This window comes from Xyrauchen texanus, chromosome 34 (assembly GCF_025860055.1).
Source record: "Xyrauchen texanus isolate HMW12.3.18 chromosome 34, RBS_HiC_50CHRs, whole genome shotgun sequence".
Classification (NCBI taxonomy): Eukaryota; Metazoa; Chordata; class Actinopteri; order Cypriniformes; family Catostomidae; genus Xyrauchen; species Xyrauchen texanus.
Genome location: NC_068309.1, coordinates 18,564,880 through 18,584,856, shown reverse-complemented (window position 1 = coordinate 18,584,856; position 19,977 = coordinate 18,564,880). Strand labels below are relative to the sequence as shown.

The following is a 19,977-nucleotide window of genomic DNA, read 5'->3' as shown; positions in this document are numbered from 1 at the left end:
GATAAAATCATTGGTAATGAAAAAAGCAAAACATATGCTTGGACCCCATTGTAAGCGTGTGTGTTTGTGTGAGAATGTAGGTGTTTTGGTTTAAATATTTGTGGAAGTTGAACAGCCGGCCTTTCATTGCCTTTTATCTCCATCGTATCTAAATGTTTAAGTTTAGTAAGTTCCATCTTAGCTCTAGCTGAAAAGTATCAGGCTAAAACACCCAAATAAGGCATCAAGTTTTTTGTGCTCTTGATCTTTCAGCTGTGAGCTCATCAGTCTCTACTCCGGCTCTTCAAATACGGCTGGAGGGATCACATTCACAGCTCCCAGCACAAGACCCTAATCTCCTAGAAAGAGTAAACCTTTAACTGGAGTCTGGTTAAAAACATGTCCTCCAGCATTGAAACAATGGCAGCACTCGTTTCATGTTGGTCAATGTGGCGTTACTGTATCTGGCAATAATTTCAACAGGTGTTTTAAATTTTCCCCTTTCCTGTAAAGTTTCATTGCGACCTATTTTGACCATACAGGATCATGTGGCAGTGCAGGTAAAGATTAATATCCATTGACATTTAGAACATTAACTCACAATGGGTTCTAAGAACTTACTTTGGCGGCTCCAATCTGCTCTTTACGAAACTTCTCGAGTGGTGTGATCAAGACGTCATCAGCATTCTGTATCTAAAGAACAATAAAAAAAAAATTTTATAATAAAAACATAAATGATGACAAATCAATTCATTAAATCATCCATTCAAAACCTCCAACTATACAGTTGAAGTCAGAAGTTTACATACACCTTAGCTAAATACATTTAAACTCAGTTATTCACAATTCCTGATATTTAATCATAGAAAACTATCCATCTATTTTGTGAAGTGCACCAATCCCTCCTGCCGCAAGCACCCCCACAACATGATGCTGCCACCCCCATGCTTCACGGTTGGGATGGTGTTCTTCAGCTTACAAGCCTCATCCTTTTTCCTCCAAACATAATGATTGTCATTATGGCCAAACAGTTAAAGTTTTGTTTAATTAGACCAGATGAGATCTTTGTACCCATGTGCACTTGCAAACTCTAGCTTTTTTATGGTGGTTTTGGAGGTCTTGGTTGATTTTTTTTTTTTTTTCCATGATTGCTGTTTGAAGGGAGTTTGAAGGTTGGCCTTAAAATACATCCACAGGTACACCTCCAGTTCAGTACACCTCCTATCAGAAGCTAATTGGCTTCAATGCCAAACAATAAAGCACCTGGTCCAGATGGCTTCCCTTCCGAGTTCTACAAACACTTTTGGTTAATTTTGGCCCCATTTTTCATCCGAATGATAACCGAATCAAAACTCATTTCTAGGCTTCCGGAAACCTCTAACACAGCATCAGTTTCGCTTCTACTCAAACCCAATAAGGATCCGACTCTACCATCGAGTTATAGACCAATTTCATTAATAAATGTAGACACCAAAATCATGGCAAAGGCTCTAGCAATTAGATTAGAAAAGGTTATTCCATCCATAATTCATCCCGATCAAACAAGTTTTGTTAAAGGCAGACTAGCCACAAGCAATACACGCAGAATGATCAATATTATGCATCAATGTACAATTCAAGAAAATAACACAGTCATTGTCACATTAGATGCCGAGAAGGCATTTGATAGAGTCAATTGGAAATTCTTGTTTTCCACATTAGAGCGATTTGGCTTTGGGGAATCATTTATTAAATGGGTTAAACTATTATACACTTCACCGACAGCCACTATCACTACTAATGGACTATCCTCACAAAACTTCACATTGCACAGGGGGACTAGACAAGGATGCCCACTATCACCTCAACTGTTCACTATTTTCACTGAACCTCTAGCAGCTGCCATACGCCAAGACACACTCATTACAGGCATCAGGACGAAAAATATGCATCATAAAATTAGCCTCTATGCAGATGACATACTACTATTTTTGGAGAATCCTCTAATTTCAATACAAGAAACAATCAAAATCATACACTCATTTGCCAACATATCAGAATACTCGATTAACTGGGATAAATCATCTGTTCTCCCACTACAACCCAAAAGCTGGGATGATGCAGCCATCACATTACCTATACCCTTATGCACGGATAGTATCACTTACCTGGGTGTAAGAGTTTCCCCCAGGCTGTCAGATCTATTTACATTAAATGTACTGCAACTGCTGGGGGGAGCCGGCCCCAGCAGTTGCAGTGGAGGAGGTCGTCTGTGGAGGCACGATGAAGAGGGGAGGCATATTCTCCCTCAGGGTAAACAAAGGTCTGTCTATATACACTATATTCAGTAGGTCTTGAAAGAAAAGTTTGCTTTGCACCTAACTGCCTTGAGATTCTAATTGAGATGGGCCTTTCATTACGTACATTGGGTCATTATTCCTGAAGGATATATATGGATACAAATGGATGAGAATTTTACAATCTGAAGTGTTAATCAACATTAACAGCTATAAAACAATAACCACAAAATAAACCAGTGCTTAAAATTAGAGCTTCTCGACATCACAGACTGTTGCTTCTAATAGTTTACAGCAGGCAGACATGGACAGTGCATGGATAGCTTCCAAGGGAATTATTTTAATTTACTGTAAAATAACAGCGCTATAATTAGTACCATTTTCTTGTAGGCACTAGGATTGGAAAAACATACAATTACATACACTAGTTCCTTTTATACACATTCCCAGGCACAGCATGGAGGGCTTCATGTCTCGCTAGAGAATTGGTCCAAATAAGTTCCACATGCTTGCCTGCGCTAAGCCAGCGGCAGCACTGAGCGTCCATCTCTGGAGGCTCCTTTCACCCAAATCAACATAAATGGAATTTGCGCTTTCAAATAATAGAAACGTACAGACTCCAAGCAGGCCCAGATGTGAGCTATAGGTTTTGAAAGGATATCAGTAACAACTTCATTTTTAAGATATGTGTGTATGATTTAAGTATGCATTTCCTGTTGAGCTTGCTGTGCACAGTTGAATGTTTCCCTAGTGTTAAAGCACATTTGTACTAAATTTGGTTGTCTAAATGTTTATTTCATTTTAAAGGTGCTCTCAGTAGTTCTTCCACATTCAAAAATCACATATATATATCATGAGACTCCAGTAATATCAGTAGCCTAATAAAAGCTGTTTAATTTTACATAGAGTGGATTGCCGCATGGCCGGCATGTTGAGATCACATGGTCAGTTGATTAATACCAATTTTATGTTGGTAACCCCCATTATCAGACAGTTTTACTTGATGTATAACTAAAAGCCCTGATCTACTGTACTTTATACGAAATCAAACAACGATGGTTCATAACAGCTCACCAAGTATGTTAAGACCAGTCAACATGAACAAACTGGAGTACAGAAATATTAGCGAGCTTGTGCAAACGTACCTCCATCTGTACAATCGTTCCCATAGAGACATTTTCCAAGACCATGTCATGCAAATTGTTTGTTTTTGTTTTGTTTAACCATTAAATATGGCAATTTTCCCAAACACTTTTACATATTAGGGTCTTTAGAGACCCGGCGCTAATATCTATCAAAACTTGATGAACAAAATGCCCAGATAGTGTAAAATTGTAGAAAATATGTTAAAAACAATTAGAAAACAATAAAATAATATATATATTTTTATATATTTTGATGCTTTATTTTTCATAAATTAAAAAGATAATGCAAAAAATTAGGACAAATCAAGAACAGGATTCATTATTTCACTGAAATTTCATGAGATGCAACTGGCTGTTCAAACACATATTGAGCTGCACACAACACATAATCTACACATGTGCAACTTATGTGTATCTTATGTGTATTAAATCAAGCACTTGCTGAGTCTAAATAGATGCACAACATTCTTTCAGTAGTACACACAAATGACAATAGTCATATCATACTTGCTATAAGTTTACTTAAATGTTGTTTCTTCATCAAATAGCAACGCCAAATGTAAATCAAGTCAATCACTGAAACAACAGCACCACCTTGAGTGAGAAATAACATGTTTATTATCATGTTTGTGTATACGCTTATAAAATAATGATAATTCACCATTGTTGATAGTTCATTGTTGCACAGAAAGTCAACATAATAAAGTATTTATTTGTATGAATATAGTACTCATTTCTCTTGTAATACACAAAGAAATATATATCCTGTGATAGTAAACTTAAATAGATATGATATAATTATATCCTATTACTCAATTATTATAAAACATAAAATGTATGGAAGTGCAAAAAAAAAAAAAACCCTTGCATACCTCGGATCTCTAGACCCTATACACTTTTGGTACTTAAAACATTATACTTTTTAGAGATTGATTGAGGAATACTAAAGAGGTGTGGACACAACTCCCAAAAATGGATGAGGTACAGGGGGTGGAATGAGGTTCCAGGTCTCTAAAGACCCGCTGTATGTGTTTAAGTGTTAATTAGTCTTATTATGTGATCAAATCTACTCAAATACTATCAAGTGCCCATTCACTCATATGTCATCTGCAGCGAAAGCCATTCACATATCTGCCCAAAGTAAGATATGCCTCCATTATATTTATTTTGTCTGTATTCTGCCCATTAACACTCTTTTATAAACCCATCATTCCAATAGTATCAGTCATCATAAATTACAAAAACAGTGTGTAATCTTCACATATTATGGATGCATATAGTATGTTAGCTCAAGAGCTCCATTAATTCAGAATATAAGACAAATTAAAAATTTCTACAGCATATATATTACTTTACTAGATACTGTTATCATAATCGAGTGGTTTAAACAGATTATTTTACTGACCTCATGTGAATTCTACTCATAAAGTCATTGATAACACATTTTAAAGTCAAATTAATTAGGGTTTTCATGCAAGTCTTGAGCGCATCCTCGTTTTTTAATGTACCCTTAAACGCCTCCCACACTATTGCTCAGCTGTTTAGAACTTTTTTTTTTACCCCTAAATGAATAACAAAGAAGAACTTCTCCGGAAGTGGCCTTTAGTCATGGTTAACTTCTACAATGGCATCGGTAACTGAAAACCTTTGCTTTTGCATGTTGTTGCATCCATGCTGCTAGGTGTCAGTTTAAGTCCGTGACAACTGCCTGTGCAACATAAACATTAAAACAATTACTGACTACACCTTTATCTTTGAACAATATATCCGTTTGACATTTTATTATATAATGCAAAGGCATTCTTAATTTTTTATGTATGGCTAAATTGTCCAAATACTCTTTGGGGGCACTTTATTTATCAGCCTGATCTTATGAAAATTAGATTGACAGTGACAAATTTTTTGCAATTAGGTGGTTCCTTACACGTTTCACGGCAGTTCAGAGGTGAAATGTCCACTGTGTGGTGCTAAAAGCGAGTTAAATCTGGTCCCCAACAGATTATGTTTTTAGGGTTAAAGATGACGTCTGTCGAGTTAAAAATCATCAAATGTACCTCCTTATCCTAAATCTTGAATCTAAACCTAACCGATAGTGTCAAAAAAGCAAATGTGACATGAAAAACTTGATTTCTTGCATACTCTTTGGGTCCTTTGCATCAAAATTTAAACAATCTGCACAAATTGATTCCACACAAACAAGCTTCTAAATGTAGTTGATAATATAATGCAAATGTTAAAATGTATAGCCTAAGAAGTCATGCGTGTTTAGATGTCATTAAATAGCAACAGGGTGTTTTACTCTTGATTTGTGGGAGAAGGAATAAAACTTAACATTTCTGTATAAAATTACGGTTTACCACATACACATTGTTGAACTTTCATTTTAAACTTTAACAAGATCCTTTTTTATAGCAATACACCAAGCAAGTCAAACAAACTATAAAAATAACATGCATGACAAGCTGCTTTAGCTTTAGACAGGCTTTGACCTACACAGAGGCCAACAATAAGCACTCAGATTAAAGCAAGGGGTCTTTCAACACTTCAGATATAGTAGAGCGTCGAGAGCAATGGGTGCAGACAGTCACTCTGTTTGCTCAAGAGTTTCTCTCACAACACCCGTCAAAACTTCCCATAGCCCTTTTTAGCCAAAGAGGAAACTCACTTACTACATCATTCCGATCTATCATGTGGGAAAATGCCTCCCACTTAAAAGCAGAGCAGCCTGGCAATGTGCCTAATAATAAAGTACCAGTGGATAAGAGACAGTCCTCTAGTCTGGAAGGATACAAGTGGCAGACGTTCAATGAAACACTACAGTTGTGTTTACTTAATGATTCACAGTTACGAGAGACAGCCTTTAAAACTGACTGTCTGGCCACTATGCTCCAGTAACACAGTGTACTTCCCCGCTGCACCCCTGTGGGAGAGCAATGCATTTACTAGCAGTTATTCACCCCTTGGCTCTGCTATTGTACATCAATGGATGAAAAAGCCCTCTGGGACTTTCTCAGCTCGACTGAGGTGTTTGTCATACTGAGAGGCCCCGGAGCAGGAGCCTGTGAGACTGAAGCGTAACACGACTAGTCTGCAGGAAGTATAGAGACTGTAGGAGGCTGCTGGGTAATTCTTCCCCCGAGGCTCTTCACACAGCTCCACTGACCCACTCTCTTTTCTCCACTGAACAATGGATATGACAGAATCTTTAGTCTGGACGTGGCTGGACTCCTGCACCACTGAGGGGCTCTCTTCCTGGCAAATGCAACGTATTTGACGTCCTCGTGAGCAAATTAAGCATTTCTTGGATAGAAATAATAAAAACACAATAACCAGTTTGACCAATATTTTGTTTTTACCAATAATCATACTTTTCTATTTATCGTTTATCGGTACCTTTAATTTTGGTGACAAATCAATTGATTAAATGGTTATTTTATACAATAAACTTGATCATACTTGACTAACAATAATATTGTTGTTGTTATAATTATTATTAGTGTTATTATTAAAAGTGTTATTATTAAAATGTACACTACAGAGGATTTCTCATTTCTTTTTACATTATTATTGGGCCAGTATATACAAAATCCATGTTCAAAACCATACATGGCCTTACCACAAGTCACTATGGTAAGTCTACAAAAATGATTTATGCCTTTACATTTTCAGAACTGAAAATTTCAGGTTTCCATCATTTGTCCTTAAATGTTTATGTCATGTACATATACAAAGAAAAAACCTAATAGTCTCGCCCCCAAATTTGTGTCATTGTCTGAGCCGATGTTGCTGTGGGGACCAATGTTTGAAAGCACTACACAGCCACAGTGTTACACTTTGGGGGGAATTAACCAATGAATGGTTTACTTAAGAGTTGTTTTTTGGGATATGGTTTTAACAACAAAAAATAAACACATCATCTTTTAATTAATCAGTATCAGCCATAAAACAATATCAGTTGAATACTAATGTCTAATAAAATCCACCAAGACCAACAAGGCATTAATTGTGTAAGAAAGTATTACTTGGGTCTCTCTGTGAGGAAGAAATCATTGTTGTGATCTACAGACTGGAAAAGCAGTCATCAGAAGATATGAGCCAATAAGACAACAATGTGTCATGTGTAGATGACCCAAGGCTTGACCTCAGCCTTTTTCTTGGACACCCAGATACAAGCACAAAAGACACAATAGAGATGTTTGTCTTTGTTACAATTGAGGCTGCTGTCTTATATTTACAGCAATTATAGTTAATAACTTGAGTTATGCATAAGACTCCAATATTCCGATATGACCAAATGTTGCACTGCTCTACAAAATAAAGATCACATGAAATGACACATGATCAATAAACATTACCCCGCAAAATTACAACATTCAAGGCAGATGACTTGATGAATTAAAGAAGTCATTCGACTACGAGATCAAATATGCTGACTCCAGCTATCAATAGATAAAAATAACTATACCACAACATAAGGGCTATGGGAATCATATATTAAGTTTAAATCACAACAGATAAGAACTATTATATCAGGAAGAACTATCATAAACTATGCCTTTAATGGGATAGTTCACCAAAAATTAAAATTCCCTTATCCTTTACTCACTCTCATGCCATCCCAGATGTGTATGACTTTCTTTTTTCTGCTCAACACAAAGATTTTTAGAAGAATAATTCAGTTCAGTACAACTTTCAGAATGTGCAATTGAAAGTGGAGATTTATAGTAAAAAAGACTTAAATATTGATCTGTTTCTACCTATCATATTGCTTTTGAAGACATATATTAAACCACGGGAGTCTTATGGATAACTTTTATGTTGCCTTTATATGCTTTGTGGACCTTTAGAGTTCTGGCCAACATTCACTTGCATTGTATGGGCCTACAATCTTTGTTTGTGTTCTGCAGAAGAAAGAATGTCATACACATCTGGGATGGCATAATGGTAAAGGGGTTTTCCCTTTAAATTAGAGTAAATCAGGTCAATGTATATCTAATGGCAAAGTGCCTCATGAATCCAAAAACAAAGCTCTGTGTTTGTTAACAAGTAGGCAGGGTCACCAGTGAAGCACAAGGGACCATTGTTTGCCGAGTGAGGTCTTTCACTGCTGTACTATGACTAATGATCCATCAGCTGCAGTGGTGAGTGCCAGCATTTTTCCCTGGCAACACACTGTCTAATACTTAATGCCCATAAAAGTGCCAATCTGAAGTTGTGTATGATGGCATTGAGAATGTTAGTCTTAAGACTTCACGATTAGTGTGATAATAAATATAGTTTTTAAAAAAAGAGCAGCAGATATATTTCACACTCTCATCTCATTATCTACAGCAAACACAGACAGTTCAACCACTAGTCCAAAAGTGTCTTATAAAGCATTTTAAAATGGAGAGCAATGTTCAAAGCTGTTATGTAACAAGTATAAATGGACAAAACTGACATGAAATAGTCTACTTTTAGGGTAAGGAACTATATTAGTTGGCAGGTATTATTCTGGAAATTATTACAAATACATGTAACTGCTTATTCAACGTTGGTCTTTTATCATAGTGCTGTTGACACTGTTTTATAAAAGTAATCAGTTGAAATTGTGTGTTAACAAAGTGTTGGAAAAAAAAACCACTTAAAAAAGGAACATACAGAAACATCACTACAATTACATCATTTACAATTTCTTTGGCACTTTTAAAGTAAACCACATCATGTGTTGGATTCATGGGCATAGCCGAGAAATTAAAACCAAATAGCTTAAAGGAATAGTTCACCTAAAAATGAAAATTCTGTCATTATTTTACTCACTCTCATGCCAACCTGTATGATGCCTTTCTATCATAGAACCCAGAAGATGTTAGACCGAATTAGAACCCCAGTCACCATTCACCTTCAGTGTATGAAAAAAAGATGCAATGAAAGTGAATAGTGACTGAGACTAAAGGCTCCTGTATACTTCATACAGAACCGAAGAAAGCTGACGTAATTGTGAACAAAATACAGCCAAAACAAAGGTGTTTTTTGTTCGCGTCAGTGGTTCGTAACAGCTCACCAGTGCAAACTTTCAGGAAACCTTGTACCGGCTGCTAAACACCTTCTTCCGCCATTGGTCCAAGTCATCGGTAGGTGTAACCGGAAGCTCCACCTACTCTGAGACTGACAGCTAATTCTGTTTGCATTGTTCAAGCCAAGATGAACATGCAGAGTTATTAGCAAGCTGGTGCAAACTGATATACATCTGTCTGATCATTCGCGTAGAGACAATTTCCAAGAACATATCATGTGATTTTTTTGTTTTATTAGTCTACAAAAGGAATCAAATCTATTTAAATACTCTTAAGTGCCTATTCACTCTGTTGTTTGATATGCTGCTCCACTCATGTGCTTCACACATTTGCAGAGAGTGAGATATGATTCTTATTATCATTCGTTTGTTTGTATTCGTCACATTAATACTCCTTTATACACCCATCTTTGCAGTAGTATCAGTGTCATAACAAATTACAATAAAAGAGAGCAAACGGTGCATATTATGGCGTGTATAGCGTGTTAGCGCATTAGTGCCATTAATGCAGAATGTAAACATGACAAATTACACCGTGTCCAAACCAGATGCGATGCGACGCCACAACATGCGATAAAATGTATCTTTTCTATGTTAATCAGAGTTTTGTTCTAACCAGCCACGACAAACTACGAGCAACAGCGACAGGAATTTCTATTTTTGGAATGGATTCTATTTCTGTGATGTCGCACTGACCAGCAGTCACCAAATGGGTCTAAAATTATTCCTATCGCAGTATATAAGTCGGCATCTCACTAGTCTGTTCACAAGAACTTGATTTTAGCCAAGGGTGTCACACACCTATCGAATGTTGTGCTTAAAGTCTCGCTCTCATCAGCAGGTTCTGTCACTCACTCACACACACACACACACACACACACACACACACGCACACACACACACACACACACACACAGGTTCAGATTAAGAATGACAGAGGGGAGACATCCCAGCTCAATCTGAAATAACAACCAAAGTATTGCGTGAACACAAACAATCGTAAGAATAAGGATGCACTTCATAAAGTAACTTTGCTCTGCGTATGTGTGTGGTTGTGTATTTATCACCTCGGGTTTGCCGTAGAAATTTTATGCCCATACACAGCTTCAGTGAGAAAATGAGTTTTACAGCTTCTTTTACTGATTTCATGTGAATTCTTCTCATAGAATGAGACACAAAGTCATTGATAACACATTTTAATGTCACATTAATACATGCAGTCTTGTGCATCCTCATATATAAATGCTCCTCTAAATGCCTCCCGCAGCGTCGTGACCGGTATCTAAATGTTCACAAACATTGCTCAGCTGCTTGAACTTCATGTTTGAACAAAGAACATTTTCGCCGTGACACACTGCCAAATATCTTCATTTATGTCAGAAAGTCATGCAGGTTTTGAACAACATTAGGGTGAGACAATTATGACATTACTTTCATTTTTGGGTTAAAAATCCCTTTTAATTGCCATAGAAAAGAAACAAAACTACTTACAAGTCGCCGTCTTTCCTCCTCCACTGTGTTCAACAGCTGGGAGAATTCCTTGAATGACTGGGCTGTGATAAGACAGAAAGAATTCCAATCATGCTCAATCAATCAACTTTGCATCTGTAATTACTCAGTAAATAAGTGCATCAGATTGTGCCTTTTATACCCTCAGAATGAAGGACATACAGAAAACCTGAACATAATAATAGCAATGCTGAGAAAATAGCATGGCCACCCACAACTGATCAATGCACAAAGGGGTATTCAAGAAAGAGCAGACCACATGTTCAAGATGTAGAAATGTGAGAGTAACATAAAACACATTTCCTGTATGAGCTACTCATGTGTGCAAGAATGATGATCAGCCATGGGAAAAAATAAATAAATGTAAATAATTTCATCAGCAATATCCAATGTTTTACAGTGATTCATAAAAAACTAAACTTGTTCTGTGCCTAAATGAATGATTAGATTTAATTAGGTGTATTGACTTGGAATCCACACACGAAATCCAAAAGCTTACGTATGATAAATGTGACAAAATCAAAAAGTGTACATTTTAGTCTATCGACTATCTTAAGTGCCCCAGATAATCAAAACAAAAGCAAGACCAAACTTTTAAACCCTTCCAATCAAAGCTAATTAGTATGCAACAGGGAAATAATGAGAAAACAGTTGTAATTCTTGTAACTCTTCAGTCAATCAATCAACTTGAACCTCAGATCTCAAGCCTCATGTTTTTTTAATTCATGAATTTCAGCTTTTGGATTTGGTGTGCAGATTCCTTTATAATTCTGACTTAAATTATTAAAATTAGTCAATGAAAGTATGTTGTTTTAATGTTTACACACCCAAAGGCAGGCTAAACCTGCAGCAGAGAAATGATTGAAAATTGGGAAATATTACAGTATACTTTCTAAGGAAAACTGCACAGCAATGTAAATTAAACTAATGTCAATATTATGTAATGCAACTTTAAGCATGTGGTCAAATCCTTTCATGATGATGAGCCTGTACTGGAATCTTTTTTCTTTTTTAAAGGATGCTTTGGTCACTTCCTGTCCTGGGATGTGAAGCATTTTTCTGCTTGGCTCCCACTTCCCATCCCCCTCTTGTAAATCCCCAGGGTTTTAACTCCCCCAAGCATCCAATTAGGAACTCAGATAAGAACTACTTTCAACTACTTTCTATTAGGAGGCCTCCGGATAAACAGACCCTCAGCCAAATTCACGTTACAGCAGTATACATCTCAGCTGCTTTGATGCATGGTAGGAGAACCATGAATACACTAAGATGCACTTAAATGGGAATGGCAAGGCACGCATGAAACAACAGTCATCCTGTTGAGATATAAATATATTAGAATAACCACCGTGGTTTCTGGGATTATGAGTTTTCACACACATATATATATATACTGTTTTGTAGCTGCAGTGAAATGGATCAGACAAATATTTCATCACCTAGGTTCATACTAAAAGATTCCAACAGTCTTTGTTTCCATCCATACCAAATAAATGTAGACTACCGGTATTTGAACTTCTTAAGAAAAAAGTGCCTTTATCAACTTACATTCACTTGCACAAGCACTATTGCAGCAGTCTAAATATCTAACATTCTGTTATGACCAGTACAGAAGCCAAGGACAAAAAGAAACACTCCGATTCCCTGAACTTTCTCTCAGACTGCTTTTTGGGTTTATGGCTTTCTAAATGCCAGACAGCAATAGTCTAAGTCTTAAGTCTGATAAAGAACCATCATTGTTTTGTTTGAAACTATGGAGCTGTGGTACTACGGAACGAGAGAACAGCAGTCTGTAGTGTTCTCAGCTTGTTATTAGATACTATTGGTTGATGACTCAGAAGGACAGTTACAAATAAACAGCATATAGAGACATAGATGTTTAAGTAACATAAGCCTTACTGTTTACAGCTTAAACAATGCATAATTTACTTAACGTTGCACTCAGTATTTTTTTATTTTTCATTTTATTGCATGTCGCCTTGGACTTGCCATTGTAGAAATTCACTATTCACAGTCAGTCATTAACTTGATCCATGAGTGAAAGTGTCCAATAACAGGGTGGTTACTGAGATTAAGCAAGTAGTATTCAGCTGGTCATGTGATCCAAACATGGCTGCCCCCAAGAGAGGACCCTCCCCAAGTAGATTTAAAAAGCTTTTATAAGGTTACTGATATAATCTTTATCTCAAGTGTGTGGCATTGATTTTATTATTATGTTTCAAAATTAAAGTAGAACTTTTGTAATGAGAAAAAAAAGCTCCAAGAAATATCATACACACACATTAATAAGTAACTTATATTTTAGGCACAGTAAGATCCTCTAACAAAGTTTCAAACAAAACCAAAGCAAAATCAGCACTCAGACTGGTGAACTGTCTGAAATGCAAAAATATAGCCAAGCAGAGTGACACAAACAGTGAACATCGCTTGTGCCATCAGATTGGAGGATCGGAATATTTAGATCATCGTTGTTATGTAACTATCAAGTTTGCATCTTGTTTAGTTGCTAACTACTTACCAATGTTAATCTCATCATCAGTCTCTGCATCGCCAATACACTCGAACTGGAAATCTTGAAGGGACTGGGAAAATTTTTGCACAGCTGCAGAAAGATCTGTCAAAGAGACAACAAACTGAGTGATGGAGATTCAGTTTTGTAGGTCTTGTTTTATCATTTGAGCACATTCCACTTCCCATAGGAAAGAAAAATCATCTTGATTATGTAGTTTAATATGTTGATTGTTTCTCCCAGACAGCAATGTCATTAAAATTGAGAGCAAACTGAGACTTTTGCTTCAGTCTCCTGCTTCCAAAGTAATCTCACATGTGTTTCAGAAGAGGTCTTAAACTGTCCTCTCAGACCTAGCCACGACATCAAAGTATTATCTGAGCTATGCAATCCACATTACTTTTAAAGATCTATAGTCTTGCTGCATGTCAACAATGGTCTCATTTGTCTTTATGTATTCGAAGGATTTAAAAGAAAACACCTATGACTAAGTTGATACTTAAATGAATGAAAAATAACTGTGAACTCAATCAAGTCTCATGAGCTAAAACAAAGCAATCTCTTTTTCTCTTAGTTTGGTTATCAAGTATGACTATAATGTTACAAGTATTTATTTTGTTTGGAGAAACAGGAAGGAGAAATTATGTCATGAGTTACATAAACCAGTCAATTGAACCATTCATGTAATGCAAGACTTATGTCTTGTAGTGAAGACATCCACTGCCTTTTGTTTGGAACAAAAGCTTGAATGAGCCTGTTGCTGTGGACTGAAGGAGTCGCGAATAAAGGAAAAGGTTTTGAAAGAGAATTGTTTTGGAAAATACCAAGAAATAACCAAAGCTGATAGGATCCAAACTTAATTTTCTTGAAACCTCCAAGGCTAAACCTAGTGCATACAGACAACCCAGATAGCACATGTAAGTCTTTGAGATGGCTGTTTAAGAGTGTTTCATCTGGAAAGCATCACATTGTAATTAACATCTGCTAAACATCTTAAAAAAATATCAGATTTACAAACATTCTAAATCTTAAATGTCTCAAAGACATCTGTTAAATGTCTAATTGACATCTGAGAGGAAACGTCTTTTAGAGGTATTGCAGATGAGCAAACAACCTAAAAAACAAATAATGAAAAAAAAAAAAAAATCTTCCAGATGTAAAGGCATATCAAATAGACATCTGGGTGATGTACATGTGCTATCAGAGAAGAGAAGAGAGCAATGCAAAGATCTGATAACCAACATGGAGAGAGGCAGGAGGAGCCAATATAGTGAAGTGGCAGATAACAGAAGTCAAGCTGAGTCTTGTCTTCTTTCTTATATCATATCAGATCTCATTTGAATAAACAAGCGTTTGATGATGTCATACACAAAACCAGCACATCCTCACTTCTTAAACCTATTGAGAACATGAGATTACAGTGGTTTGCTGAGGGTTGTAAACAGCCATAAAATACAAGAGTCTGAAAACCCTAAATGCACATGTCTACAGCAGGGCTTGAGAGGGACACTTGAAATGATCACAATAATTTTCTCTAAATGCAGAGCTTCAGCATTTAGCTTTTAACTGAGATTGCAAGGGCATCTGAAGACTCTTTACAAAAGAGGCTGTAGTTTCAAGAAACTAAATGTCTAGCACACCAGAGGTATTTGACGGGTCAAAAGGTCAACAACTAGTCTGACACAGGTCCTTTCATAATATTGAACACTAAACCAAGTAAGCTAAATTCCACAGAGTCTAATCAACTGCACATCCTCAAGACATCAGTGTAGACAGCCAGTCAACCCAATTCTGACCATAGCCTATAACTTTTTGTCACCTGATATAATTGAGCCAATAAAGTCACAACAACAACAACATTTAATAAAAAGAATAATTATAAAAAAATAATAATATTTCAATCCCAATACCAGTAACACTTTACAATAAAGTTCCATTCGTTAACATTAGTACAATATATAACAATATATTATATATATTACAGCATTTCTTAATCTTTGTTCAAAGATTAGTAAATAAAAAAACAATTGTTCATTGATAGATCATGTTAACTAATTAATGTTAACATATACAACTTGTGATTTAAAAAAATGCATTACCATATGTTTAAATTAACATTAACATGAACCAAGATTAATAAATGCTGTAAAGTACTGTTCATTGTTAGTTCATGTTAACTAATGTTGTTAAAGATGTTAACAAATGAAGCCGTATTGTATTTAAACCTAAATGCTTGGAAAAGTCCTGTAACATCCTTGAAATGCCGTACATGAACATAGGTATATTTTCTTTTCAATAACCACAGAACGTTTTTATTCTATTAACTTTTCTTTCAAAAAAAAAAATAAATAAAAATCTGAGCATTCACGGCTCACAACGTCAAAGTAATTTCAAGTTTATAAGAGATACACATGCTGTGTCTTACTTTTAAGCGCACTAATAAGCATATTGCCATCTTTGATGAGTTCCTTTATGAATTTATTTGTACGATCCAGCTCAATTTCATGGCATTTGAGTCGCTCTCTGAAGTCGGGGCTGTCCAGAAAGGAATCGCTGAATTCCAGCGCAGGGAGCCCCATCGTATCAGGGCAGATGAATGAAACAGTGAAACAAAACCTGACGATCACAGCCACCCGGAAAAGCTTTAATCCTTCGGAAAAGTAGATGACTGAATAGTATAAACTTTCCACGATTACGAGTCCCGAAACTCCACTTCCGGATTGCGTTCCACTGCTCAATCACGGAGGAGTTCAGTAGAGAGGGTAACCAAATGTAGCGGTGACTCCTACTGGTCTGTTCCCACTCTCCTAGCACACCTACGGTAAAAGATACGTACGTAGGTGTCTGGGCTTTGTATCCCAGATAGCACAAGTACAGCTCAGAGATGTCTGTTTTAGATCTTTTCATATGTAAAGCAATCTAATTAACATCTGCTAAAGATCTTAAAAAGATCAGATTTACAAACATTCTAAATCATAATCGTCACAAAGACATCTGCTTAATATTGACAGACACACTTATTGACATACCTTGTCAACATTATTCCCAGTGTTACAACTATAATGAACAGCTCCTTAGCTAATGTTGTTCCAAGCAGTTTTAAGCGTGCAATTCTACATCCTTTGTTAAAAAAAAAGAAGCCTTCTTTGGATCTGGCAATACACAATAATTATAGGCCAATCTCTAAATTGCCTTTTATTTCCAAGATCTTGGAGAAAGTTGCCTATTCGCAGATTTACTCCTATCTAAATACATTTGACATTTTAGCACCGAATCTGCATTGCTCAAGGTTACTTATTATATTTTTCTCTCCATGGATTCAGGCTTAAATGTTGTCTTGGTCTTATTAGATCTTAGTGCCGCATTGGATACTATTACATTCTTCTCAATCGTCTCGAGTGTAGGGTTGAGATCCAGGGTATGGTCCTCCAGTGGTTTGCCTCCTGTCATAAAGATAGGATATTTTCTGTAAATGTTGGGAATTTCTCTTCTACATCGGCTAATTTATCATGTGGCATTCCTCAAGGTTCAATTTTAGGACCCTTATTATTTTCCTTGTATATGCTTCCTCTGAGCTCTATTGTTCAGAAGAACATCATATCCTACCACTGTTATGCTGATGAATCCCAGTTTTACTTACCAGTAAGCTTAGACAAGAAGTGTTCATTTGATAACATTATAAATTACTTTGAAGATTTTAGATTCATCATTACTTAATAAGCAAATTAGTGCAGTTCTCAAGACCTATCGAAACCTATCACTAAAGTCAAACATTTTCTTTCAGCAAAGACCTGGAAATTGGCCTCCCTCAAAATGCATTATCCTGCCTACAGCTGGTTCAAAATGCAGCAGCTAGACTTTTGACAGGGTTAAGAAAGAGGGATCACATTTTGCCTGTTTTAACGTCTCTACACTGGCTTCCCATAAAATTCAGGGCTAATTTTAAAATTCTGCTTAAGTTTAACAATGCTATATCTGGTCTCGTGCCCAAATACCTCAGTGATCTTCTTGTCCCTTACTCCCCCACCAGAGCACTCAGGTCCTCTCATCAAATTCTTTTGAGTGTTCCTCGTTGTCGCTATAGATCCAAGGGTAATCGTGCAAAGTGTAAAGCACTTTGGGTCAACTTCTGTTGTTTATAAATGTGCACTATAAATAAAGGTTGACTTGACTTGATACGTCTTATAGACGTATTGCAGCTGAGCAAACAACCTAAAAATATGTCTTCCAGATGTAAACTAATCAAATAGACATCTGGGTGATATATGTGCGCTACCAGGGATGGTATGTACTACCAGGGCTTTTCATCCTTTCAGGATATGCCCCCGACCCCCCCGTTATGAGTTGCCCCCACTACCCCACCTCAACCTAAAATTAAAAAAGAAATGCATGTAAACAAACACATTGAAATAGGCCCACTACTTGACATAGTCTTTGTTTAATATAGCTAAGGTTATGCCACTATATGCATAACAATATACTGTATATAATCTATAGATTTTACCACATTCATTGTAAGGGTAATTTCTAATATCACTAAGGGCGCAACCAGCAGGATCACCGATGATGAGATTGATCTGGTAGACAGGTGCGGCAATGAATTATAACGCGAAAGTCACCAATACGCCAACACAACTGCCTTAATTTATATTTGATAAAATTTCATCATTTTATTCAATATTTTTTCACTTCACAAAAACATGTGGCTAAAAATCTTTCTGCAGCTGTTCTCCCCTTTTTCTCCCAAATTTGGAATGCCCAATTCCCAATGTGATGTAAGGCCTTGTGGTGGTGTAGTTGCCTCCGCATCTGAGACCGTCAATCCGTGCATTTTATCACGTGGATTGTTGAGTGTGTTACCGTGGAGACATAACGCATGTAGAGGCTTCACGCTATTCTCACACAACTCACCATGCACCCCACCGAGAGTGAACCACATTATAGCGACCACAAGGAGGTTACCCCATGTGACTCTACCCTCCCTAGAAACAGGGCCAATTTGGTTGCTTAGGATACCTGGCTGGTGTCACTCAGCATGCCCTGGATTCAAACTCACGACTCCAGGGGTGGTGGTCAGCGTCTTTACTTGCTGAGCTACCCAGGCCCCCTGGGACTGTGTTTTTAGGGAATCAGTGGAATAATTTATTCATTGACTCACTCGGAACAGAAAATATGCAAATTTGTCACCACCTACTGGTGTGAAAATTTCATCTGCAAATTTTCTCCCAAAACACAAAAACAGCTGCAAAATCTACCACAGCACTTTCCTAAACACCTGTTTGTCACTATGCAATGCAAACATTTTCTGATCATGAGATCATTGCGTGTTATGTCTAAATGTTGATTTTGAGTATTTTTTTATGTTGCAAATTTATGTAGCTAATGAGAATCCCTAAAATTATCACATTTATTGTTTTGTTATTTTCAGATTTGTTCAAAGTGATTCATCAAAAGTTTTTCAATAGCTGTCCAATAAGTGGAAATATAGTATTTGGGATAAAAAGCCCTCATAAAACACAGTGGCTTTTCTTAAGTGGTGGGAAAATATTAGTTATGAAAAATGTTCAAAGAGTACTCACATTAACTGATCCAATCACATTGGAGATTAATTTGTTCATAGAATACTTGAGATGTTATGAAATGTTAAATGTGATTGAAATGAACAGAAAACGGTTAACCCTTTTCTGAAGTAGTTATTTTGAATAAGCATTCATTAGAATTAATATCTTAATTTGTTGCTCAAAACATCTTGCTGTCTCAAAAGTATTTACATAAGTTGTTAAATTTACATAATAACTTTTGCCCCTATGATACATGATATTATTATAAACCCCCTGTGGGCCTTTTACCCCACCTGTAAATAAATAAATACAATTTTATCAAATCAACCTGCTGTTTTTATTTCCCCAACCCCAAAATTTTGTTGCTTCATCAATATTCATTAAAAATAAATCTTGATACACTTTGTGACCAGAAAAAATGTACATTTTCCTTGAAGGTGAACTCTTGTCTTTGTGTCATCTTGGACTTGCGCAGATATCTAGTGGCTTGGAAGCAGCTTCAATTAAAATCGAAAGTTTTCCGTTTCAGATGCCATTGTAGAAATGTAATATTCACAGTCAGCCTTGATTACATAAATCAATGAGTGAAAGTGTCAAACAACAGGAGAGATTAAATGAGTAGTATGTGCTGACCCTCTTCATGTAAAATAAAACAGCTTTTATAAGGTTAATGAGTCGTTTTTTTTAAGTCATTACTTTTGTAGAATTTAATGATGGCCAAATAACACCTGGAGAAAAATTACACTTACAAATATTTATAACCGTTTAGTAAACACAGTTTCAGCCAAAATGTTAGGCCACTACAGTAATTGTTAGCCTAATGTTCTACAACAAATACCGTAGTACAAATTAATATAAGATATCTTTCAGTGTAAGTAACTTTTTAATATGTATTTATTTTTCTTACATTCATTTTATTTATGACATTGTACCTCGTACATCA

At 36.3% G+C, this 19,977-nt stretch overlaps 1 protein-coding gene across 2 annotated transcripts in view; it reads right to left on the bottom strand.

The window, feature by feature from the left end:
* arhgap42a (Rho GTPase activating protein 42a) overlaps positions 1 to 16,248 on the bottom strand; it is a 35,783-nt gene extending 19,535 nt beyond the window's left edge. For both annotated transcript variants that reach the window (XM_052104044.1, XM_052104045.1), the window contains exons 1-4: positions 15,899 to 16,248; positions 13,483 to 13,578; positions 10,947 to 11,008; positions 601 to 672 (exon numbers count right to left, since the gene is read on the bottom strand). In XM_052104044.1, coding sequence (XP_051960004.1) covers positions 601 to 672; positions 10,947 to 11,008; positions 13,483 to 13,578; positions 15,899 to 16,052 — 384 coding nt within the window. In that variant the 5' untranslated portion in view covers positions 16,053 to 16,248. The remainder of the gene's footprint in view (positions 1 to 600; positions 673 to 10,946; positions 11,009 to 13,482; positions 13,579 to 15,898) is intronic.
* Between the last annotated feature and the right edge of the window lie 3,729 nt (positions 16,249 to 19,977).